This window comes from Lynx canadensis, chromosome F1 (assembly GCF_007474595.2).
Source record: "Lynx canadensis isolate LIC74 chromosome F1, mLynCan4.pri.v2, whole genome shotgun sequence".
Lineage (NCBI taxonomy): Eukaryota > Metazoa > Chordata > Mammalia > Carnivora > Felidae > Lynx > Lynx canadensis.
The window spans coordinates 11,784,395-11,811,993 of NC_044319.2; the positions used below are offsets into that span (position 1 = coordinate 11,784,395).

Below are 27,599 nucleotides of genomic sequence, written 5' to 3' on the forward strand. Positions count from 1 at the left end.
GGTTGTGAGTTCTAGCCCCCACATTGGGTGTAGAGATTACTTAAAAATAAAACCTTTAAAAAAAAAAAAAAAGAAAGAAAGAAAACAGATGTTTAGGAGCTTTAATTAGTAAGGAATTCAAAGCAGAATTTGGACTTCCATGGTAGATTAGAAAGAAAGTAACAATGTTTGTTTCTACAGCTTTGTTGGCTTTAAAGTTCCTATCTCTGGTGGTAATAAGGGATCTCTTTACTTCTTAGTACAGGGAGCGCACCTTTTATACGGGAGATTTACTTCCTCTATTCAGGGGGACAGAAGGGGATCCGAGCGTCCTTGCACCAGCTGCTTAAGTAACTTTTATTTAAAATAATATGCCAAAGTGGCACATTTTGAGGCAGCCTGTCCTTGGCCCCCACATTAGAAAACACTGGTCTTTAAAATATCTGTTTCTTAGAACACATTTTATAAAAGAGGACAAATCTTTAAAATATTGCATTTAATATATTATGAGCTTGGTTTTTGGTCTCTTGGACCTTAACAAATGTATGCTATGCAGTCAGTTCAGCATTGATTTGGAAATAATTATAAATTCTTCTTTTAACACTCAAGCATAGCATGAGGGATGCGCAAAGAACCAAATGTCTTCTTGTCTGGCAATGTAGACAGATGGCAAACACCATGCTAATTTTTACAATCACAGTCTCCTCCAAGAGGACACATAGGAGCAAAGCACCCTCTCTACTCTGAAGCCACAGAATTAATCGATTTTTGGCGATGGCGACCGCCCGAATGCCCTCGCTTCGCTGATGCGGTAACTAAGCCCGGAGAGCGGTCACGTGCAAGGCTGCACAGCCGGTCAGTGGCACCTTCAGGACAGAAACATCCAGCTCACAAGACTTGCGGGTCTGCGCTCCTTCCACACCACAAGCAAGGTCACTCTCAGTATCATCAGAAGGGAGCACAACCACAAAACCCTCGAGGGTAATACTTGCAAATACAAGAAGAAAATCGAACTAGTCGGAGTAATTCAGTTTGCGGGACGTGCAGAATTATGATAATGAACTGCTACCGCTTGCCCTTCATCATTTCTGGGTGTTCTGACACGCCGGCAATATTTCAAGGAATGCACACGAGAAGAATGGCCTTTTCGGAGCTTTCTTCCCCAATGAGACAAGCTTGGCTGAGGCTCTGACAAAGATATAATAATTCAAACATCCTTACTTTCAGTGGGATGTCACCCATGGCTGCCTTTTAAAACTTATAAATAACAAAGATTGTTCATCTCAGTGTGCTTATGACAAGCCATACCGGACAATCCTTTCCTTTATTTTGAAGCAAATAAGTCGCTGATAGTATTTTATATTATATGGCTTCACTGACGATGCAATTAAAACTCGTCGCTTTTTAGCTCATGTTATTTAAGTATCATAAGCCACACTAACCCCTGAATTGTTTATGCTGAACTGTGGGCGAACTTTCTGGAACTATAGCTTTTAAAGAAAATATAAACACATCAGCAGCCATCGACTTCGAGGAACAAGCACCAGGGTGGAAAATGCAAAACGGACAGAACTGAATTTAAAATGCAATTTCATTTTCTCTTTAAATGCCTACATTAAAGGCTGACTACTAGGAGTAACCACTGTAAATAGATTCGCCTATCGTGTCCTCGTTGCTTAACTCTTCAGTACATAATAGTTAAAATCTATCCTGAACAGAAAATTCGACGGGCACGAGAAGTCACACATGCTATTTAAGTGAGGACAGCACATAAACAATAGGACCACAAAAATATTATTAATAGTGCTGCTGTTCTCTGTCGCCGTGTAACGCACCATAACAACACTCCAAGCCGTCCCAAAGGTGAACGTGTTTCAAACTGCTGCGCTCCTCGCTTGCTGGCTGAAGTCCCCCGGGCTGGTGCAGGACTGACCTACTTTCCCAGAGGCCTGCAGGCTGGCCTTGAGGAATGAAGGACCAGACTTTCCCAGAAGATAAGACCTGACCGCATTTGAAAACAGCTGCCACTGATGCCAACAAGTCTGTTCAGGGCCAGGTCGACGTACGACTAACTGCCTGGGCACCTGCTTCTCCTGCACGGAGCCCCCGCCATTTCCCGCACCTTCCCCCCTGTTAGAACCCTGTGGCTTTGTCTGGACAGGGAAGATGGCCTTTGAGACATCAGTCCACCATCTTCCCAGGATGCCATCTTCCTGAATAAAGCAAACTTCTCTTTCCCACCATCGCTTGTCTCTCCAGCATTGGTTTTTTTTTTTGACTGGCGAGCAACCAAACTTGACTTGAGAATCCATTCTCTGTCCAGGAACAGAACCATCCCAAAATGTGGGGGCTCAAAACAACAATTGCTCAAGATTCTGTAGGTCAGCTGCAGTGGTTTCAACGGGGATCATTCACACAGCCGTGTGCGGCTGGAGGGTCAGCTGGGAGGGCTCCCAAGGCTTCTTTTTCCTTGTGGGCTTTCATCCTTTGGAGGCCACACCAGGCTTCTTCATATGCGGCCACATAGAGTCCAGCGTGCAAACACTTATCACGCATCCCCTTGAGACATGTCTACTGACGTCCCTTTGGCCAATGCAAGTCACATGGTCAAGTCCAGAGTCAATGTGAGGGGAGACTGGACAAGGGCACGATACCAAGAGGTGCGATTCACTGGGGACCACCGCTGTAACAACCCACCGCGTGGTAATCCTCTCACCTGGCACTGAGCGGGATGTGGCAGGAGATGCTCTCGAAACAAAAGAAAAACTATAAACCGTTCTTTTACACTAAAAACTTCTTAGCAATGGAGAGTGAAAAAACAGTTGGGCCAGCCTTCACAGAACTCAGATAGGACACAGAATTCTGCAAACTAACAGCATTCACGGAGCCATGCACAAGATATGTTCTCCATCTGCCAGTCAGGCTCGGGGCAAAAATCGCAGCGAACATGTATGGGATAAAGATGACCAGTCAACCGCTGCGGAATAAACATCCTCCACAGTACAGGGCAGTAGACTCTTTGAACGCTGTCCACCTAAAGGGATACATTTGTAAACTTTAATCTGTATTAATTTATCTAAATACTTCAAAAGTTATGCATATTGGCCGAAAGCATGTAAAAACCTGTTCTAAAATATCAACCCAAAGCCAGATTTGGGGTCTCTTTCACGCTTCCTTTGCAAGCGTACAGCATGTGTTTGGCCCATGGATAAAGGAGAATAGTCTCAGATGAGGCCCCTGTGGCTTGGAGGCAATGGCAGTGAGTCAGAGCTTTTGACTGGCAACAACGGCAAAGTCATTCAGGGCAGCCCTTCCACGGAAAACTAAAAACAGTGGGTACGATAGTTTTTAAAGAGTTTTCAAGCAAAAAGAAATGGGCTGGATGCTAAACAATTATTAGCACAAACGTAAAAGAAAAACGGAGATCCAGGGGAATAAGAACAAAAGTCATGTCTCCCTTGCCGGCATTGCCTCTGGCAAATCCAAACTTTAATCTGTACCCCATCACTGGGAGAGGGCAACAGAACCCAACAGAGTATTCTCCCTGTAATACTCTGGGACCAAAAGCTACGCCCTAAGGGTGAGTCAGATAGAACCAGGCCTTGCGTGGCCCGGCAGCACAAATTCACATCACTTAGGGAGCCTGGGAGCATCCAATTCTGCACAATTCTGGTAACGGTCATCCAGACTGCTAATCCCTCCGGCCAAAACTCAGAAGCAAACACAATTCCACCCTAGATGTCAGGTAACTTCATCCTGTACCTCAAATAATTCATCTATAAATGCCCAACACACATGTATATCACAAGCACGTTCACATCCACACACATCCAGACATATGACAAGCAATACCACACACACACACACACGCACGCGTGTGTGCACACAAAAAAGTGAAAAAAGACCAACCTGAGGAAGAACCAGAAGAAACAGCACAGAACAGAGACAGCCACAGATAGTTCAGCTACTGGAACTGTCAGATGCAGACCGGGAAAGGACCAGACAAAAGGAAGGACTGAAAGACAAGGTGCAAGCATCATAAGGCAAGAGAAGTCCAAGCTATGAACAATGGATACTTAGGTTTGAAAAAGAATCTATGAGAGGACCAAGTGATAAAAAAATACAAAAATGAAAATAAGCACCAAACGGGCTGACAGAAGACTAGATGTACCTGATGGAAGAATTCTGAACAAATTCAGAATGAAGCACAGAGGAACAGAAAGATAGGACATAGCTAAGAGGATAGTTTCAAGAATGTGAGTAAAGACATTTTCAGCCAAAAGAGTTCCTTATCAGTGAACACTCTAAGGGAAATTCTAAAATAAGCAAAACAATCCCAAACAGAATATCTGAGATAGACAAAATAATAATACTAAAAGGCCAAAAGTAGTGACAGCTAATTGTCAACTGGTTATATAGAATAATAATAATGAGTCATTAGGTTCACAAAAACTACAGAAAATACAACAGAAGTGGCATGTAATTCAGCAAGGTACGAAATTTAGCTCAACTGTTCCGAGGTTCTTATACTTTCAAGAAGGAAGATACTACAAAAGCAAACATGAACTACCAGGACTTCATCAAGATAAAAAGCTTCTGCACAGGGAAGGAAACAATCAGCAAAACTAAAAGTCAACTGACAGAATGGGAGAAGACATTTGCAAATGACTTATCAGATAAAGGGTTAGAATCCAAAATCTGTAAAGAACTTCTCAAATTCAACACCCGCCAAAAAAAAATAATCCAGCCAAGAAAGGGGCAAAAGACGTGAACAGACACTTTTCCAAAGAAGACATCCACATGGCTAACACACATGTGAAAAGATGCTCAACATCACTCATCATCAGGGAAATACAAGTCAAAACCACAATGAGATACTATCTCATATCTGTCAGAATGACCAAAATCAACAACTCAGGAAACAACAGATGTTGTGAAGATGAGGAGAAAGAGGAATCCTTTTGCACTGCTAGTGGGAATGCAAACTGGTGCAGCCACTCTGGAAAACAGTGTGGAGATTCCTCAAAAAATTAAAAACAGAACTACCCTACAAGCCAACAATCGCACTATGAGGTATTTATCCAAAGGATACAAAAACGCCCAAAGGGGCACATGCACCCCAGTGTTTATATCAGCACCATCAACAATAGCCAAAGTATGGAAAGAGCCCAAATGTCCATTGACAGATGAATGGACAAAGATGTGGAATATATAAAATGGAACATTACTCAGCAATCAAAAAAAAATGAAAATATTGTCATTTGCAACAACATGGATGGAACTAGAAGGTATTATGCTAAGTGAAATAAGTCTGTCAGGGAAAGACAAATACCATATGATATCACTCATATGTGGAATTTAAGAAACAAAACAGATGAACATAGGGGAAGGGAAACAAAAATCAGATAAAAACAGAGAGGGAGACAAACTATAAGAGACTCAAATACAGAGAGCAAACTGTGGGTTGCCGGAGGGGTGATGGGCTGAGTGATGAGCATTAAGGAGGGCACTTGTTGGGATGCGCACTGGGTGTTATACATAAGTGATGAAACACTAAATTATATTCCTTAAGTCATTATTACACTATATGTTAACTAACTTAGATTTAAAAAAAAGAGAAGATACAGATATTGGTAAACTTTAGGCATTGATATTAAATATGCATGCTGTAGTTTCTAGGATAAGAACTAAAAGTATAGAAAAGAATGTACACCATTCAAACAAATAGACAAAAAATGGACTGAGGAGTGCCTGGGTGGCTCAGTGGGGTGCGCATCTGACTTCAGCTCAGGTCATGATCTCACAGTCTGTGAGTTCGAGCCCCGTGTCGGGCTCTGTGCTGACAGCTCAGAGCCTGGAGCCTGCTTCGGATTCTGTGCCTCCCTCTCTCTCTGCCCCTCCCCTGTTTGTGCTCTGTCTGCCTATCTCTCTCAAAATAAATATACGGTAAAAAAAAAAATTATATACATATATATATTTAAATGGATTGAAAAATCCTCAATAAGTCAGGAAACGACCAAAAATAATAATAATAAATCAAATGAGAAAAAGCACAAAAGCAGATGGCAGGGTTAACCCCAAATATATTATAGTACGTGCATTAAAAGTAAGTGCTTTACATAAGAGACTCTTAAAAACTGAGAACAAACTGAGGGTTGATGGGGGGTGGGAGGGAGGGGAGGGTGGGTGATGGGTATTGAGGAGGGCACCTTTTGGGATGAGCACTGGGTGTTGTATGGAAACCAATTTGACAATAAATTTCATATATTGAAAAAATAAATAAATAAAAATAAATAAATAAAAGTAAGTGCTTTAGAGTAAAAGACAAAGACTATAAAACTGAATTTCTTTAGGGAACCTGGGTGGCTCAGTCGGTTAAGCATCCAACTTCGGCTCAGGTCACGATCTCACAGTTCATGCGTTCCAGCCCCGCATCAAGCTCTGTGCTGACAGCTCAGAGCCTGGAGTCCGCTTTGGATTCTGTGTCTCCCTCTCTCTCTGCCCCTCCCCTGCTCACGCTCTGTCTCTCAAAAATAAATAAATGTTAAAAAAAAAAAAAAACACTGACTTTCTTTAAAAAAAAAAAAATCATTCAAAGACAAATTACATCAGATTAGATTTAAAAAGTAACTATGTTATTTAGAAAAGGCACATTTAGAATAGCATACTGAAAGTTTTAAAGTTTAAAAAGGATGAAAAAAGACACACTGTGTGAACATTAACTAAAGTAAAGCCAGTGCAGGGGTGCCTGGGTGGCTCAGTTGAGCATCTGACTCTTGATTTCGGCTCACACCATCATGATCTCATGGTCATGGGATGGAGTCCCATGTCTGGCTCCACACTGAGTATGGAGCCTGCTTGAGGCTCTCCCCCCGCCCACTGCCCCTCTCCCCCACTCACTTGCTCACTCTCTCTCTGAAACAAAAAATAAAATGAAATAAAGTGAAATGAAATAAAATAAAAAAAAGAAAAGAAAAGAAAAGAAGAGAAAAGAAAAGAAAAATAAAATAAAATAAAATAAAATAAAATAAAATAAAATAAAGTAAAATAAAAATAAGCCAGTGCACAGAAAACATGAATAGACACTTCTCTAAAGAAGACATCCGGATGGCCAACAGGCACATGAAAAGATGTTCAACGTCGCTCCTTATCAGGGAAATACAAATCAAAACCACACTCAGATATCACCTCACGCCAGTCAGAGTGGCCAAAATGAACAAATCAGGAGACTATAGATGCTGGAGAGGATGTGGAGAAACGGGAAGCCTCTTGCACTGTTGGTGGGAATGCAAATTGGTGCAGCCACTCTGGAAAACAGTGTGGAGGTTCCTCAGAAACTGAAAAATAGACCTACCCTATGACCCAGCAATAGCACTGCTAGGAATTTACCCAAGGGATACAGGAGTGCTGATGCATAGGGGCACTTGTACCCCAATGTTTATAGCAGCACTCTCAACAATAGCCAAATTATGGAAAGAGCCTAAATGTCCATCAACTGAAGAATGGATAAAGAAATTGTGGTTTATATACACAATGGAGTACTACAGGGCAATGAGAAAGAACAAAATATGGCCCTTTGTAGCAACGTGGATGGAAGTGGAGAGTGTGATGCTAAGTGAAATAAGCCATACAGAGAAAGACAGATACCATATGGTTTCACTCTTATGTGGATCCTGAGAAACTTAACAGAAACCCATGGGGGAGGGGAAGGAAAAAAAAAAAAAAGAGGTTAGAATGGGAGAGAGCCAAAGCATAAGAGACTCTTAAAAACTGAGAACAAACTGAGGGTTGATGGGGGGTGGGAGGGAGGGGAGGGTGGGTGATGGGTATTGAGGGGATGGGTGGGTGATGGGTATTGCTCATTTTGGGATGAGCACTGGGTGTTGTATGGAAACCAATTTGACAATAAATTTCATATATTGAAAAAAATAAAATAAAAATTAAAAAAAAAAGTGCACTTGTTGTGATGAGCACTGGATGTTGTTTGGAAGTGCTGAAACTCTATATTGTACCCCTGAAACTAATATTGCACTGTGTGTTAACTAACTGGAATTTAAACAAAAAGTTAAAAAAAAAAAAATAAGCCAGTGCAGCTCTATTGCTATCAAACAAAGTAGAGTTTAAGGTAAAATTCAGTGCTAGAGATAAAAATGATCTTTTTATAATACTAAAAGGTTCAATTTACCAAGAAAATATAACAATGTTAAATCTCCTAGTAACATACCCTCAAAATTATAATGTAAAAATTAACATAATGACAAGGAAAAAGAGACAAATGACAAGTATAGAAGGAAATTTTAATCAAGCCTTGGTAATTGATAGAATAAGCTGACAAAAATATTAGTAAATACATGAAAGATTTGAACACATAATTCACAACCTTGACCTAATGACACAAAACAACAGTGGATTAAACATTCTTTTCAAGCACACTAAAATAATTGATTATGGTAAGACAAAAGCAAGCCTCAACCAACTTGAAAGACACAGAAATCATGCAGAGTATATTTTTTAGACACCACACAATTCAGCTAGGATCCAATACAAAAAGAGAATAAAAAAACCTGATATGCTTAGACATAAATGAACATACTTCTAAATAACTACTGGATCAATGACAACTTATAAAAATTAGAAAATATTTCAAATCAAATTTTTCAAATTTCACATAAAAAAAGTAGAATGTGTGGGGCGCCTGGGTGGCGCAGTCGGTTAAGCGTCCGACTTCAGCCAGGTCACGATCTCGCGGTCCGTGAGTTCGAGCCCCGCGTCGGGCTCTGGGCTGATGGCTCAGAGCCTGGAGCCTGTTTCCGATTCTGTGTCTCCCTCTCTCTCTGCCCCTCGCCCGTTCGTGCTCTGTCTCTCTCTGTCCCAAAAATAAACGTTGAAAAAAAAAAATTTAAAAAAAAAAAAAAAAAAGTAGAATGTGGTTCTAAGCAGTATTTAGAAGGAAGTTTATATCCTTAATTGCATATATTAAAAATACTGAAAATTAATAGAATATATAGTTTTCAAACCAGTAACAGCAGAAAAGAGGAATAAAGAAAACTTGAAAGCAACTACCAACTTCAAATTGCGTACAAAGCAAAGGCACCATTAAAAAAAGAAGGTGAGGGGCGCCTGGGTGGCTCGGTCGGTTAAGCGTCCGACTTCGGCTCAGGTCATGATCTCACAGTCCGTGAGTTCGAGCCCTGCATCGGGCTCTGTGCTGACAGCTTGGAGCCTGTAGCCTGTTTCAGATTCTGTGTCTCCCTCTCTCTCTGACCCTCCCCCTTTCATGCTCTGTCTCTCTCTGTCTCAAAAATAAGTAAACGTTAAAAAAAAATTTTTAAAAAGAAGGTGAAATAAAAAACATTTTTAAAAAAGATAATTGACTACCAAGAAATAGAGGATAAATTCCAAAGAGAAAAATGATTCCAAAAGGACAGTCTGATACGCAAGAATTGGTGACAAATGCATAGGTAAATCCAAGCAAACATCGCTGGTATGAAAGAAAAAAAAAGGGTAACATGCAGACAAAAACCAAATGCCCAAAACAACAATGAAACCATGTAATTCAAGAAAGAAGATTGACACTAAGGTGTTCTAAACTCTTTTAAGACTACAGAAGGGTGAAGATATTATACAACCCTAAGCAATTTAAATTAAATATGTATGACAAAGTTTCACAGCTAACCACGAGAGAAATAGCATAGAATTATGTAAACCCCAAACCAATAGAGAATACAGTAGGTAGAACAATGGCCACCCAAAAATGTCCATGACCTAATCCCTGGAACCTGTGAATACATTACTTCACATGGTAAAAAGACTTTGCAGACTTGATTACGACTGCAGGCCTTGAAATAGGGAAATTATTCTGGATCATTCTCATAGACTCAGTGTCATCACATTTGTCCTTAAAATCAGAGAATCTTTCTGGTTGCGGAGAACCAGAGAGATGTCAGTGTGAGGTCTCAGCCTCACAGCCAGGGAAATGTGGGTGGCCTCAAGAATCTCCTCGAGAGCCTCCGCAAGGGAATGCAACCTTACCAACACCTTGATCTCAGCCCGATGAGACGTGTGTTAAACTTCTGATCTACAGAACTGTAAGGCAATACATTTGTATTCTTGAAGCAACTGAATTTGTGATCATTTGTTATGGCTTCAACAGAAAACTATAGAGGAAAAAGAAACTGAACAGAGGAAAAACACCTCAATTAATTAAAAAAAAAAAAAAAAAGCAAGGATAAAGAAAAAGTACAAAAGCACCAAATTGGCCAAAGAGTGGAAATTGTACAAAAATGCCAAAAATACAACATACGTAAACTGTACATGTACTAATCTTACCAAGGAAAATGAGGGCATTTTCAGACAGAATTTTGCTTTTAAAAAAATGCTATGTGCTATTTATAAGAGACATACCTACAGCATAACATAGTATGACTGCAAGAAAAGAGGTGGCAAAAAAAGACATTAATTAATCCAAATATATTATCAATCATTCTAGGGGAAGATGGCCACGGCTGGAGCTGAAAAGAAAATTCAGTTCTAATCTGTTAACTAGGAGCCCTCTGACTAAGAATTATAAAGGAGAAGGCAGAATTTGACTTGATTTTTACAGAGGAAGAAATCTCAATTTCTCTCTGGGAATTTAAGAATAAGAGGGCATTTTTTCATGGCATTATTTGGGGTACAGTTATGCTGTTGTTGGGGCCATCATGTAATCAGTAGTAAGTCATCTTGGACAATGAGACCATAGATAAGTAAAGAGAAAAAAGGTTAGGGGGTGAATTTTTAGGAAGGCCTTGGTAATTGAACTACATGACTTTAATGCAATTCAGCGCCTTTTAGCAGCCAAAACTCAACTGCTCACTATGGTCCTAGGACGTTCTGTAAAATAACAGTGGTTAGTACTGCGAGAGTACTTTTCAGGTGAGAGCAGACCTAAACGAATATTCTGCTGCTCCCCTCCTCTGAGAAGTAACCTACTCAAAACTGTTAGGCCAACTGGCTTTAAGACATAAAACCCCAAGGGGTGCCTGGGTGGCTCAGTCAGTTGGGCATCTGATTCCTGATTACGGCTCAGGTCATGATCTCACGGTTCATGAGTTCGAGCCCCACATGGGCTCTGCGCTGACAGTGCGGAGCCTGCTTGGGATTCTCTCCCTCTCTCTCTGCCCCTCCCCCTGCTCACGCTCGCTTGCTGTCTCTCTCAAAATAAATAAACTTTAAAAGAAAAGAAGAAAGAAAGAAAACTCCAAGAACAGGAATATGTGCACTCTTGAGTGCACGTGAGTGACTTCGACTCCACCCCCAGGACGGTGCTCCCTCCCTCCACTCCCTCTATCTGCTCTACCACGTCTTTCTTCACTATATGCTGTAGGTTTCCGGTCACATGTGGCCCCGCCCCTTTTGTCTCAGACCTGCAGGCCCTCAGGCCATCGTCCTCCCGCGTCCCCACGTTTAGCACAATGACCTGTGTGGAAGCCTGTCTCCGGTGCTCTGTCTCTTGTGCTGGGTGGGCTGTGAGGCGGCACAGACCCCGGGGCCAAGTGTGCGGGCGGAGGGGTTTGCCACGCAGACCCCTCTCCCCCTCGGGCAGGCCCCGAGGTCAGGACTGGAGGAGGAGTGAGATGGGAGGGGGGCGGCAGAAGTAGGAAGATGAGGAGAGCCTCGGCCACTCTCAAGCGTCCCCGATCCCGGACGGCCCGGATAAGCGCCCATCTTCGTGTTGGTCTTCGCCTGGCTCCTGTGTCGGTGCTCCCATCAGTTACTAATCTGGAGACTAACCCACCCCAGAGATCACAAGAAGTTTGCACTAGGTGGACTCGCATCTAAACAACAGAACCAGGGATGTCGATTCATTGCCATTTACAATTGAAACCCTATCAGCTATACTTCAATTAGAATTAATTAAAACCAATTACTCTGATACTTTGCCAACAAATAGCCTTTGTCAACTTGGCCTGAGGACCTCTATAGAGAATAGATTTAAAATTAGCTAAAGGGGCGCCTGGGTGGCGCAGTCGGTTAAGCGTCCGACATCGGCCAGGTCACGATCTCGCGGTCTGTGAGTTCGAGCCCCGCATCAGGCTCTGGGCTGATGGCTCGGAGCCAGGAGCCTGTTTCCGATTCTGTGTCTCCCTCTCTCTCTGCCCCTCCCCCGTTCATGCTCTGTCTCTCTCTGTCCCAAAAATAAATAAAAAACGTTGAAAAAAAAATTAAAATTAGCTAAAGAGTAAATCGTACGTTAAGTGCTCTGACCACACACAAAAAAATCAATATAAAAAAAATAATAAAAGGAGCAGGAGAAAAGTTTTGGAGGTGACAAAGAAGCCTGTATCGTTCACTGTGGCGATGGCTTATGGGTGTGCACTTATCTCCAAAGTCCTCAAGTGGTATGCATTCAATTAGCTACAGCTTTTTTATGTCTATTATAACTCAGAAAGGAGATTTAAAGAAAGCAAGCAGGCAGAAACGTGAATCAAATGTCGGATTTCTGTAGTCTAAGAGAACTGGAAGGCCGAGGCCAGTTTGAGAGCTAAAGTGAACTATACTGAATCATCTGGATAACTGCCTCAAAATTAGCTGATGGGGGGGCGCCTGGGTGGCGCAGCCGGTTAAGCGTCCGACTTCAGCCAGGTCACGATCTCGCGGTCCGTGAGTTCGAGCCCCGCGTCAGGCTCTGGGCTGATGGCTCAGAGCCTGGAGCCTGTTTCCGATTCTGTGTCTCCCTCTCTCTCTGCCCCCTCCCCCATTCATGCTCTGTCTCTCTCTGTCCCAAAAATAAATAAACGTTGAAAAAAAAAAAAAATTAAAAAAAAAAAAAAATTAGCTGATGGGCAGCACAGAGATCAATTTTCCTTGGCGCTCCTATCATTTCTTTCTGGTGTAAAGAAGGGAGTTGAGTATGAGAAATACAACCGGGAGGTACTGAGTTCATAAATTATCCTTGTCCCCATCCACACTGAGAATGAGGCTGAGTTACAGTTATTACATACAGGTTGCTTCTACGGGATCACGATAGACGGTACGCGTACTTATTTCTCCAATGCCCCTTTTTTTTTTTTTTTGTCATTTAAGTGAAAGAATACATTTTTTTTAACTCTTAAATTCTGAAGAAGCTTATTTAAATCAGCCAAATGGTTGCTAGATTTACTAGCCCACACACAGTTAAGAAAGAATCAAAAAAGAAGATGGGGAAACAGTGTTAAGTCAGTAAAAATATAATACTGCATATATTGTTATTAATTATACAGCCCAACTATTTAAGAATTTTTTTTAACATTTATTTACCTTTGAGAGACAGACAACAGAGTGCGAGTGGGAGAGGGGCAGAGAGAGGGAGACACCGAGTCCGAAGCGGGCTCCAAGGCTCTGAGCTGTCAGCTCAGACCCCGATGTGGGGCTCGAACCCATGAACCACGAGATCGTGACCTGAGCCGAAGTTGGACACTGAATCGACTGAGCCACCCAGGTGCCCCAAATATTTAAAATCTGTCTTCATATTCTTCTGGTTCTCCTCTTTTGAAATCAGTCCCACTCAACAGTATTTATCAACTTATTAATTAGAGGCTTAATGGAAAGAGAATGAGTTTGAGGCATATACAACAACATTTACTGGTTTCTTTACTGTCCAAATCTACGACCGTGGCCAAACTACTCAACTGTGCTGTAAAATGGAATCAATGACATTCACTCTAGAGAAATAAGGCTAATATATATATGCAAATTGTAATTGCTATACGTATTATTATTTTATTTTGATCGGGTCATACTATTAACCCTGTTTCCCTAATTCATTTACTTCTGCTAGTTTAAACGAAAGCTTAAAGTCATCTTGAACTGAGATTCACATGAAAAGTGCCTATCACAGTGCTTGGCATATATGGGCTGAAAAACATTTAAGCTATAAATATTTATTACTTGCAAATAAAGGAATTAGGGTAGATGTTTCCTTAATCTCATAGACTTTCACCACGAGATCTCATAACAATGAGATCCCTCTTTATCTAACATCCTATTTTTCCCCCCATTTCAGAGTTATTCTGGGAATGGTCTTCTTTTTTTTTATGAGGTATTCACCACCCCTCTGATACATCACCACTTGTGTACTAATATCCACAATGAGCACCAGAGCACCCCAAGATTACAAAAGGCTTGTAAAAAGGGCTATCAGGGGCTTGTAAAGAGGTCACAGAAAGAATATTACTACTGGAGTTACTCAGATGTTACGTAACCAGCTAGTTATTTTGTTGGTAGACCTCAAAATATAGTTTGACATATTTTTTTTCCTCTCAAATTGAAGGGTACCTGGAGCTTTTTATATTGATAGCTTTACCTTCCACCGGCAGTCCCTACTTTTAATTACTACAATAATCACTCCACACTGCCAAGAATCCCCCAAGATAAATATAATATACAAGCCAAAGAAACCGAAGCCAATAATGATGACAAAAGAAGTCAAATTTCAATTCAAATACAGTCATTCTAGCCTCAGAAGGTTGAAAACTCATAAAGGTAGAGACTGAAAATGAAAATGTCACTTTAGCAATGCTGAAAATTGATATGCAGGAGAAAAACCTTATTAAAAGTCCTTGTTTTCAGAACAGCCTGATTTTTCAGCTGCATCTCCAACATTTTCTGTCTCTCTTCTAAATCAGAACTGAGGAAAAGTCAGGGCGACAAGTGCAGCTTTGACCACCAGTACAGAGAGAAGGCTAACGAGACAACTGGAAGGTTCCACGCCGCAGCCTCTCACCGTCACAGGAAGAGCCGTGTGCACTGGGAGGGAAGGGAGGAGCTGGACAGGCTGGCCGGAAGCTCTGCCTCCAGACATAACTGTGTTCAGGGGCATAAACGGATTCATTCATTGATTCAACAAATTTTTGTGGGGCATTCCCTGTGAATAACTTACTGCCTGGGGCATCACAAAAACGGTCTTGAGGCATACAGTTGTGAACAAGACAGGTAAATTTCTCTTCGCTATTGTGTTATTTTATTTTTATAACACTAGCTCATTCTTTCTTCGCTGGATCAGTCAATATTTATCAGACAGGCGTTAGGTCTGTGTATAAAGCTCAAAAATCAACGACATCCATTACAAACAATCTAGACAAAAACATCTTTGTCAACTAGATCAAAGGTCATCATTTGTAAGCAGGGAGGACATTTCTGAAAAAGGAAAGGGCAGATCATGAATTTAAAATTGTCATTCACTGACTGATTTAGCTAACACAAATACGCGTAAGGAGATGTGCTACGTGCAATCAAATGTGCTACGTGCAATCAGTTCATACAAATGAACTGAGACAGAGAGGGGACGACCGCTTTCCAGGTCCTCTCCATTCTCCTATGATTAAATCCTCCCATTCTTCAGACTGGACTTTGGGCTTTATCTTGCCTCTCCTCAGCCCTTCAGCAAGCTGTTTCACTTGGCTAAGTGTCAACTCCCCCATCTGCAAAGGGGAGCTAATTGTAATAGCACCTTTTTCATCAGGTTGTCATGGGACTCAAATAGCCCATTCAGATCATTTTAACACCATGCTCGATGGCCGTCACTGAGCGCTTATCACTACCATTACTGTTAATCTTGCACACATCTTCCTCTCCACGCCTATTGCTACCACCCTCATTCAGGCTATTTTGCTAATTAAAGTTCTAAAAAAATGTCAACCGTCAAACAAGTCAGGCAGAACAATGGGCTCTTTCCAGTAAACAACCTACAACTTTCTGCCTTTGAATCTCTTCTTATCCTTATTCCTCTGACCAGCATTCCCTCCTCTCAGCCTAACTGGGTAAAAATCCAATTCATCTTTCAGGATCCAGCTCAAATACCTTCACAAAGCCTTCCCCGATCTTCCACAACAAACTACTTTCTTCTGTTTCCACCGAGAGTGTGGCACTCACTACTTTTCCCCTATAAGCCATGTCTGTCCTACACACCAATACTCTTTTGTGTTCAAACATTCTCAGTTCCCAGTTAAATGCATGTTATGAAGAAAGATGAGGGCGTATAAAAAGTTTGTATTTTTTTTCTCCAGAAAATAATCACTGCCTAGGACTATGGGCATCACTTTGTTATCTGAGTGAAAAACAAATCACTGAATCTACTCCTCAAAATTCTAAAAATGTCCTAACACTGCATCGGATCACTGAATCAGAAAAGTGTCTATGTTGTAAAAACACAAGATAGAAATGAGAAATTAGACTTTGGTATCAGGACATACATAATGTTTTAAGAATGAAGAAAAGATTTTCTTACTTTTCTTTCCTACTGCCCAGTTGGCGAGCTGTGTATTGATCCCCATAGTCAATTAGCACCAGCTGTCGAGAAAAGACGTTCACTTTGTTGCCTATAAATAAATCTTCCAAGTGAAGATCATCGTATTTGGTCCGCTTTAAAAAGGTGCGGTGATTCTTCACATCGTGCTAAAACAAAAACAACACAGTAAGACAAATAATTCTCCAAAGAGAATGTTAATCTTATTATAAATTAAAAATGATTCTTAATTCTGCTTCATTAAACATTGGCGACATTGTTTCACTTTTGCTACAAATACAAATCACATTTCTTTTAGAACTTCTGTATTTCCTAGTGGAATCCAGTAATAACAGGAAAACTTATTACAAATGTAATACTTTAATAAACCATGAATAGAAAGATTTGTTCATTGCCAAACCATTTCAGCAAATTAGTGCTTCCGAAATCCCAGAGAAATTCCAAATTTCAGCTGTCTTGCCTAGACAAAACCCCAGTACCAAAGAGATCTACCTGTAAAAGGGTTGCCAGTGAAGAGACACAAAGAAATATGTGCGACTCTTAACCTGATCTTCTTCAATCTGACTCGTTGGAGAGATAGCAGCTTTCAATATTGGTGACATATTTAGGGCCATGATAATCTTGATCTGCAACCACTTACCGCCTATTGCTTAATCTAAAACGTGAACAATCCCACATCCGTTTTATAAACAAAAGATACGAATTACTATTTTCACATTAAAGATAAAGGTACAAAGTTACCCTCTTGTATTGGAATTCAAACACCAAAAAAAGAATTCCCAGTAATAAAAGAAAAAAATATATTATGAATTTTCAAAAGCAGCGACATAAAAGGCAATCCTATTCCTCTCCTATCCCGCATTCACTCCCTCTGCTGATGTTTAAGGGGGGAAAAAAAAAGGCTCAATTACCATTTCAACAGATCCATCCCCTGGGTAAAATAAAAGTTCATAACGTCGAAAAAGTGAAGCATTCGGATCATACCACTCGGCAATGAAAACGAATCTTTCCCCGTGATTCTGCAAAGAAAGAATTAACATTAACGTATAAAATATAAGCACTTCTTGCATAAACCATCTACGTTGAAGGCAAGAATTACCAAAGATTTGTTAACAAGTACATCTGTTACTGTTTATTTATTACATTCAAGGATTCTTCTTTCAACCATATATCAGTTACCAACATACCTTCAGAAATACTTCCTTCTAATTTCTCATTAAATATCCTCAGCTATCTCAAAGATGACTTATGAACTGCTTAATACTTCACAACCATCCAATCACCCTGAGTAAATTAACAATTTTTTTAGAACATGAGCTCCTGATCGGACTACTGTAATAATTCAGCAGATTTATATATAAACATATCTGAAAGCAGATTTACATATAAACAGACAATAAACTGCTGTGAGAAAAAAATTCTGAGAGGCTAGCTCTCAATTACATGAGATTTTAACTTTCCTAAATTTAAGAATCCAGCAGAATTCGAATATTGTCATCATTAAAGTCATAGTAAACATCCTTTCTTTCCTTCCTAATTTCACACGATAGTATCTTTTTACAGAAATTGGAGAATGTGTTAGTCTAGGTCCTCTGAGAAGCAGACAGGATTACACTTGCAACAATTCTATTCTATTGCAAGAAGGGCAATTCCTAGAGGAGAAAAATGGGGAGGGATCCAGACCACAGTACAAATCTGACTGGAAGGAAGGAAAAGAGAGAAGGGAGGGAGGCATCATTCCAGATTGCTGTACAGTCTAAGGAAGGTTCAGCAAGACTGGCAGGCAGTGCCCCGGGCCAGGGAGCCCTCAAGAGTTCCTTGACATCCGGGGACCCGCCTGCTTGAGTCTCCCTGCTCCTCAAAGGCACCAGTTGGGAGTAGCCCTTGGGAAGCGTGTCTTAAGTGCAAAGGCAGCAGCGGATTTCAGAGCACAGCAGGTGGGGCCCTTGCTCAGAGCTGACGGTGTGTGAGGTGCATTCCTAAGCCTATCACACAGGATGAAGTGAAAAAATAAGTCAAAGAATGACCCTCTTTCCTTGACTGTTAAGTAGGACTTCCAATCATGTATGTTGTTAAAAATAGCTTAGCCCCAAAGGTCCTTCATTATAAGGGAAGGAGGACATACAGGACATGTAAGGAAGAAAGGAATCTAGTTTTGTTGCTAATTCTGAACTTAGCATCTGATTCTCTGGTTAGGATACACGGATAGGTTTTTTTTTTTTATGTTTTGTTAATAATTTCTTTTGTGGGGGCGCCTGGGTGGCGCAGTCGGTTAAGCGTCCGACTTCAGCCAGGTCACGATCTCGCGGTCCGTGAGTTCGAGCCCCGCGTCAGGCTCTGGGCTGATGGCTCAGAGCCTGGAGCCTGTTTCCGATTCTGTGTCTCCCTCTCTCTCTGCCCCTCCCCCCGTTCATGCTCTGTCTCTCTCTGTCCCAAAAATAAATAAACGTTGAAAAAAAAAAAAATTTAAAAATAATTTCTTTTGTGTTAATAATCCCCTTATATATTCTAATGGTAGAAGGTGTATGGCTAGTTATGTTTATGATTATACTCATAAACTGTACTGTAAAAAGTTTTAAGACGCTATTTTATTTTTGCCACAATCATCCACAAAGACATATTTAAGCAACGGTAATTATTAGCTAAGAGAAAATGAAGGTAAGTTAAGAGACATACTATGACATTCGTGAAAGCCTTCCCTCACACATTTTTTTTCATATTCTTACAAATACGGCTTCTTAAAGTTTAGGTTTCACTGTGCGGTTCTAGTGTTGTGGTCCCCTTATAATAGAAAATTTAAATATTACCAGCTTACTAAATTTTTTACTCTCTAAATTAAAATATTCACTCACTCGATGACATCATTGAAATATTTCCTTCACTAAAATAAATAAATGAAATTAGAAAATGGAAGAAGTACGGATGCATCTAACTGAAGGTAATGGGGCAGGATGGTGAGGTCAATGAAAAACCAATGAAACTTGGCATCATTTATCCAGGGAGCCCAAACACAAAACTAACCAATCGTACTGCTTAATCCTGAGGCGGGTAATAGAATTTTGCACAATACGCTATCCAGAAAACAGTTTTAATATAAAGAAAATAAATGGAGGACCTACTGTTTCTGACTGACAAACTAGCTTAGAGCAAACCAAAGCAAGAAGAACTAGAAAAGTGGGATACGAAAAAAATATCTGTCTGAAAACCCTGGGGAGCCTCTGAGGCAGCCAGAATTTGATGATCCCGGATCTGGAAAGGCAGGAAGCTTACGGAGGTGGCCCAACATTCTTTGTGCTGCTTTTACTTGAGGACATGTGTTGAGTCTTATGTCAGCCTGGACAAGAGACAGAGAAGCTTAAGAAGAGCCAGCAGAGGAAAGCTGCCAAGAGGCAGAGAAGCTAGCAGAGCTTCTGACAATGTCACAGGGATATGGAGTGGCCAAGATTTGCGGGACAAAGATCCCGGGGAGAAGGACATTATAGAAAAGTGAGCTCATACCTGTGTTTGTTCTCTAGCCTCACAGCATGGGGAGAGAAAAATGGGTGTCTAAACCCACTAAAGAGGAACTCTCTTAACCCTCCCACCTTTTTGTTGATTCCTGGAGCACAACACTCTAGGAGCACAGGTAAACAAAAGGGTCAACTGTCCCTTACAAAGTTTACAAGTTGTATGTTCACTCAACGCTTACTCCTTGACCACACTGAGGGGATACTTTCCCCATTCTAGCTCCCTGCCATCTCCTGAAAGTCTATAAGTTCAATGATAAGCCATCAGATACACCAAGAAAGAGAACCAAGAGAAAAAGCAGACAATAGAAAGAGATCCATGAGTAGCTTACCTATTATCTGACAAAGCCTTCAAACAATGAAGATAGGTATTAAAAAAATACATTGAGATGAAGAATTTCACCCGAGAGCCAGAATCTTTTAAGTCAAGTGGAAATTCGAGAACTAAAAATAACTCTAATATAGCATTCTCTAGCTAGCAAAAAATATCCTCTAAAAAGTAAAGGTGAAATAAAGACATTTCTAGATAAGCAAAAAGAGAAAACTTATTACCAGTGTGCCTGCATTAAAAGAAATTCTAAAGGCAGTTCCAAAGGAAAAAGGAAAATTATACCAGATGATTCAAGGAGTTAAAGAAGGGGCTGAAAAACAGTGGAGATGTAAACACGTGGGTAAATCTAAATGAATATTATGCATGAAAATAGTAATAATGCCTTGTGGGATAGAAAATACATAGAATTTGGGGCGCCTGAGTTGAGCGTCCGACTTCAGCCAGGTCACGATCTCGCGGTCCGTGAGTTCGAGCCCCGCGTCGGGCTCTGGGCTGATGGCTCAGAGCCTGGAGCCCGTTTCCAATTCTGTGTCTCCCTCTCTCTCTGCCCCTCCCCCGTTCATGCTCTGTCTCTCTCTGTCCCAAAAATAAATAAATAAATTAAAAAAAAAAAAAGAAAATACATAGAATTTGGATGTATGTCAAAATGAATATAAAAGGTGTAAAAGGTAGACGATGTTCATCAAATTATGTACAGCAAAGAAAATATCTCCTACATCAGTTGCTCAACCTGTTCTCAAATTCCAACGAATATTCGTGAACAAGAATCTCTCTTAAAATAATAGATATGTGAATCAGGGACGTTCTGTTCAGTTTTCCACCCTCTATTATGTTAGAATGAATCTTCTCCCTCTCCTACTCCTCAGACAATGGGAAAACATTTCTCAGACTGTTTAACAAATCAGTGACATCCAAACTTTAAGAAATGAATGGCAACCACTAATCATGACAATAACAATAATTTTTAAAGTACCTACTAAGTAGCAGGCTCTTGACATGATCTCATTTCATTTTCACAACAGACAAAATAGGTAGCACCCCTATTTCGTGGACAAGGATAGTAAAACTTAAAATTTTTGAACGCTGGTCCAAGGTTACATAACAAAGAAATAAGTTGGAACTCACTATGCTTTGTCCCATTAAACAGCACTGGCTATGAAAAATGACACAAAAGCCACTATTTAAGAAAGTATCCATTCAATGGGCCTCCATCCACTAATGAACTGAGTTATTTATCTACTCCTCCATGTAAAGCTAAATAATTGTAAACAGGGTCAAGTTTGTTGTCTTTATCAATCATTAGGAGAAGATTAATGATTAGGAAATGCAATAAGAGAATCATCTCATTCCCTGTGACATCAAACATATTTAACAAATACTGCTTTTCAATTACATCCCAATTCCAAAATTTTAAGAATCAAGTCAGTGAAGCGTGTCCTTCTAAGATAGCATTGGTGTGTAAAATACCAAAAAATGTTATAAAGCGGATGCTATCTAGGAAATTACAGAAATTATATTGTATTGCCCATAAGTTGCTAATTTAAATCATTTTCACTGTGAGCATTAGTTATTCTAATGTAGTCATAAGCTCTAAAGGAAAATAATAAAGCAATTACTTTTTTAAGGTAAATGGAAAAAAGGCCAACAGAAACCAAAGGTCATACTTTATTGGGAAAAGAATAAAAGAGTTGTTAGCTTTAAAAATTCCCTCAGAACCACCTAATGAGATGTTGAAGGAAAAGTCTGCAACACTACACAGCACTTAAATAAATCTCTGATAAGTAAGCATCACACAGAAAGAGAGACAGAAACTATACCCACAAGATTTCAAAAATGCCTAAAGTTCTACCTGACCTCTTAGATTTTAACCTAGAGTTTCAGAACAGCATCTACACATAAAGAAAAAAAATCCTTCATATTCTCTTGGATAATTATCCCATTCCTTCATTTATAACTGTGATTTATCTCAACAAGATTATTTAAAACTACATAAAAATAATAATGGAATTTCCATTTATGATGAGGAAAACTAACTCTCAAACAGGTACTATGCCCTCTATGAAAAAGGGCCAACTATGCCAGGTACAAATTGTATCCAAATGCGATTTAAACTTCACTTTCTGATTTATCTTTGCAGTCGAAAGTCTGGTTACTTCGAAGAGTCAAAAGATGCCTCGGGGTGCCTGGGTGGCTCTGTCGGTTAAGTGTCCAACTCTGGATTTCAGCTCCGGTCATTATCTCACGGTTGTAAGACTGAGCCCTACGTTGGGCTCTGTGCTAGGCATGTAGGCTGTTTAAGATTCTCTCTCTCTCCCTCTGCCCCTCCCCAGCTCGTGTACATGCGATCCTCTCTCTCCCTCTCTCTCCAAAGAAATGGAATGGAGTGGAGTGGAGTGGAGTGGAGTGGAGTGGAGTGGAGTGGAGTGGAGTGGAATGGAATGGAATGGAATGGAATGGAATGGAATGGAATGGAATGGAATGGAATGGAATGGAATGAAAAAGATGTCTAGAGTTATAGCGGTGGGACTTCTGGACTAGGCACGAAACAGGAGTGCACCTGAATGTCCCATTCAGGCTAGTCTTTTGCTCGCTGCCTGATATAGACATACCCACACACCTCCAACACCAAAGTTGCCTTTGAAATTTAAACATTTTTATTTTTCAGCTAAACTGAGCAAAGTCTAACAAAGAATGTGATTCCCCTTATATTATTGTCTTTTACTTATTTTTTACTTTAGATCCAAGGTAGTTAGCATAGATAATAATGATTTCAGGAGTAGATTCCAGAGACTCATCCCCTATGCATAACACCCAGTGCTCATCCCTACAGGTGTCATGCCCATCACCCCACCCACAACCCCTCCAGCAGCCCTCAGATTTGTTCTCTGTATTTAAGAGTCTCATGTTTTGTCCCCCTCTTTGTTTTTATATTATTTTTGCTTCTCTTCCCTTATGTTCATCTGTTCTGTATCTTAACCCCTTTTATTATTTTAATGATGTCAAAATTGAAAATCATTTTGTTTGAACCCTTCACTTTATGGGTAAAAAAACTGAGGCCCAGTGAATATAAATGACTTCCATAAGGTTACAGAGCTAGTTCATGACTGAGCCCGACCAGGAAGCTACACGTGCTGTGACTCAGAGATTTCCATGGTACCAGCCCTCCAGGGCCAACTCAAGAGGGAGAAACTAACACAGAAGTAGTACGAAGGGACACCTCCATTTTTGGGTCACAGATCTGAGGAGAACGTCACTGACTGGATGGTCACAGGGACAGTAAAGGTTTCAGCTTCCATCGGACATAGGCTTCTGCAGAGCATTTAAAGATCACACGGTAGCACAAAGAGACTTTTTCTTAAAGTAGCCAAAACATTTTCCTTCTTCTGGACATTCTAATTTACACATAAAAAGATAATGGGTCCCTCACACTCAAGCACACTGTGTTCCAATTTTGTAACTAATCACTAATGGGCCATCTAGTTTTTGTTTTGGTTTTGGCATGTCCTTTTTTTAGCGGCACCTTGGCACAGTGAATATTTTAAGCTGAAGGAGCTTGAGAAAACCGCAAAAGCAGAAGGTCACTTTGACCTTTTCCTAAGCCTCTTCCCTGAAACAGGTTATAAATCCCTCGTGTGAGAGGTGCCTTCCCAGAAGAAAGAAGCATCCTTATCTCTCAGGACAAAGGAACATGGAAAAAAAAGAATCCCAGCAAACAGGCCTTGCTATCCTTATGAAGGCTCCCATATCACATAAAACTTGAATTAATTGATATGTTTTCTCCTATTAATCTGTCCATGTCAGTATTCAGACATAGCCAGGGACCCTAAGAAGGTCAAGGAAAATGTTTTCCTCCCCTACAACTCCCTGAAAGGCTAAGTAGAAAGCCAAAAAAATGGAATAGAAACTTTCAGGCGCTGCACTGGAGGGGGAGGGTGCAAAGAGGGGGAGGGTGAAAAGCCAAATAGACCTTAAGTCACAGAGAGCACAGTGGTTCTGCAAAATGGCAAATAGTAAGAAACAATATGCTGATGATTATGTAAACAACAGCTAAATGTGACTCACAGTGGGGAAACGGTAATCAGAGTATCGAACAAAAAGCAGTTCTGTTCCTGCTGCAAAAGATCAGCATTGAACAACACAATGAGCATTTTTATTGCCAAGGAACTTGGGTGATGATGACCCAAATCTTTAATATTCAATTCAAAATCCTGGGCTAGGTAGGGAACAATTGTTCAGAAGGACACTGAAGAGTATGTCAGAAATAGCTGCCGCTGGGGAGTATGTGGTGTGTGAAGGGGTGGCGGGGTGGGGGGGCAGTGGGGGTGGGGAGGCTACTTTTCAATGTACACCATTATGAAATGTTCCACCTGATTGATGCTTGTATTTTTTGTTATTGTTTAATGTCAAGAGGGGTTAAACTGTTTTCTAATTTGTAGTTTTCTTTATAGTTTAATTTTAAATTACACTGAAAACCTGAAGCTGGTCTTTCTTTTTTTCTCTTTCACTATGTAAGAATTTGACTACGTAAACACCCAACAAAGATTAATACTCATCAGTAGACCCTTCTTCACATCGTATTTCATCTATAGCCTTTGGAGTTCTCTTCTATTAGCCATACTATAAAATCAGAATGGGAAGACAAAAACAGAAAACAAAGAAACAAAGGAAACAAGCAATGGGTATAGTAACAGGAACGTTAAGGAAACCTCCCAAGTGTCCGTACAGGCCTCACTACCTGCCCTCTGAAAAGCAGAAGGCAAGGCCATCAGACTATGTACATTACCTTATTCCCATCCACCAATTCATTTATCCAACAAACAGAGCACTTGCCATGTTCTATGTACTATGCCAGGTACTCAGGTATGTCAAGATATGACAATGGCAATTAGAAACAAACACGGTCCTTACAATCTAGCAGCCAGTCAAGCAATTTCGAGGAACTTAGAACTACTGGCTCTGGATTGATTGTTCTGCTCTTTCACAGTTGACTCAGTTAAGAGAAGTGATTTTAATTTTGTACTTAAAATCCATTCTACACTGATATGACTACTCATCAGAATGTGCTGTACAGCACGTTACAATTTTTAATTTCCCTTTGATGGTACGCTTTTTCAAACGTAGAAAAATCTCAGATTGTTTTTCCAAACTTACTTTGTTACACCTAAAAAAGGAAAATGTCATTTTAAAATGTAGCATATGAAAATTGCATCTATTCAAATGCATTCCGGAATGAGTCACTTCCCAGTGCAGCCATTTTTTAAAATAGTCAGATTATACCATGCACATGCTAATGACGCAGGTAAGTTCCTTCCATTCAGTTTGAAAACATTTTCCCTTCTCTCAATTCCTTTTAAGAAAAAAAAAAAGGGGGGACAACCAACAGAAATTATAATATTCTTCCGTAAAACAGGTGAAATTTAAAACCACATGTATATTGGTTATAATCATGATAGTGGCTGAACTTGCAGACAATGCTGGAAGAAAGGACAGAATCAGTTGATTCAATACAGTTGAGTTGGTGACATGTGGGCCCATGTTATCGCCTGAAAGTGTTCCACCACCAAATGCCATGCCTCCAGCGCTCTGTTCCCTGCCCACATCCTCCTGTCCTTGCACTCAGGTTGTCCAACTTCTCCCTCTTTCCAGCGTTAACGGTCCTTTCACACATCGCCAACCCACCAGCCTGTCTTTCCTTCACTTCCTTCCTTATCCAGCTTAGGTTCCTTGGTCTGTCATTTCAATCATTAACTTAACAATTCTTCTCATCCAAGACCCAGCCCTAAATGAAGTTAACTAACCTGTGCTTGCTCCGTGCCTGTGTTTTACGGTTTTGTGCCTTACTTTTAGGTCTATGATGCATTTGAGTTAATTTCTGTAAAGGGCGAAAGTTCTGTGTCCATTCAGTTAGAGGTATAGACAGGCAGATACAGTGTTATTTATTCGTTGAGGTAGAGAGAGAGAGAGAGAGAGAGAGAGAGAGAGAGACTTCCTAGAGCATCAGTCTTTCTTAATGTTAAGTAAACATTTTTACATTATAACAAACATATATATTATTGAACAGAATGTAAAACTCATATAATTTCACATTACTTACAAGATAAAATAGGTGATTTTAAGAAAATCTCCCCCCTAGTTTTGAAATTCCACGTGAAATGACATTTGAAAGGTAACCAAGCCTTTGGAAAATCAAATCACACCACCCCTCTCTTGGTCACTGCTTAAAGGAAGGCCCAGTCATACATGGACCATGTGAAACTAACAATCTTCTCCAGGCACACATGCCTACCTTTAGTTCAAGAGTAAGTTTATTAAGCTCATATCATCAAGTATAATCGTGTCTTGGCCTCGTCTACTTCAATGTTACGGGTCAGAAAGAACCACTGTCCTCCTGATGACCCTACAGCCATCGTTCACCACATCCTGATTGGACCTGGCCCTATCAGGATTGCGCAGTGCAATGCCTAGACCAAACGGAGTCTGCTGCTGCTGCTGCTGCGATAGTTGCTATGATTTGTGGGGAGCAGTTGGCATGGCCCGGAACTGTGCTGCTCGAAGGGAAGACCCAGGAAACTATTAAGGGCTTACTTTTGGGTCGGCTGGGGAATACTTCAGAATGGCTAAAGGCATGGGCTCTAGAGGCCGACAGACCTGGGCTATGTGGCCTTGGATAAGATATTCAACCTCTCCCAGCCCTGGTTTCCGGATCTGTAAAATGGGACTATTAATAAACTTTCCTCCTAGGGTAATTGTGGGGATTAAACGCCTCAGTGTGCGGAAGTCACTTGGGATTTATGTTGCCTACGTCTTTCCAGCACTGACAGTGGCTTGTAGAGCCATCTGTGACTTTAGAGCTGCACTGGCCTTGTTCCGATATATAGGGGGAGCCTCTCTTGATTTGTGATACTGCAGCCTTGGCTGCAGCAAATCCTAGTCAGTAGTTTTTTTTAAGGCCCTTGCAGAAAAATCAGTATGAAGGAAAAAAGATTTTGTGAAGGACAGAAAAATAGAAATGTGACTGAAATTGTACGTTTATGAAAAGCTATTGAATGTATAGCTTTTCTGCAATACTAAGCAATTTTTATAAAGGACATGTTAATAAATCAGAGTAGGAGCACAGAATCTTGCCTTTTAGAGAGCTCAAAGTGTTCACCAATAAGAAATTGAGCAACAATTTTCTTTCTGAGTTTTATAACATCATCTGTTACCCAATATAATCATTAGGATTATAATTCAAACTTCTCAAAGGAAAGACACCATTGAAAAAATCATAAATTATACCAATATATCAATCAACATGAAACTACTGTTGCAAATTATAGCTGTGAAAAATTAAACCCTCTGCTTTGGCTTAGCACAGAAACCAAAGATATTATGGAAAATAACAATAAAGTATTCCCGTTCTAGAGTTAATATTTAAAGTCATGCTAGATATTATACTTATTAGCAATCAATATGTCCAAAAGAGCAGGTATCACGTGTTACCATTTAACTACTCGAAGATGCAAACTACTTATGTGAC

General features: G+C 40.4%; 1 protein-coding gene across 2 annotated transcripts in view; it reads right to left on the reverse strand.

Annotated features, from left to right (window-relative positions):
• NME7 (NME/NM23 family member 7) overlaps positions 1–27,599 on the reverse strand; it is a 264,656-nt gene that overhangs the window by 199,270 nt on the left and 37,787 nt on the right. For both annotated transcript variants that reach the window (XM_030302771.1, XM_030302772.1), the window contains exons 2-3: positions 17,155–17,262; positions 16,226–16,392 (exon numbers count right to left, since the gene is read on the reverse strand). In XM_030302771.1, coding sequence (XP_030158631.1) covers positions 16,226–16,392; positions 17,155–17,262 — 275 coding nt within the window. The remainder of the gene's footprint in view (positions 1–16,225; positions 16,393–17,154; positions 17,263–27,599) is intronic.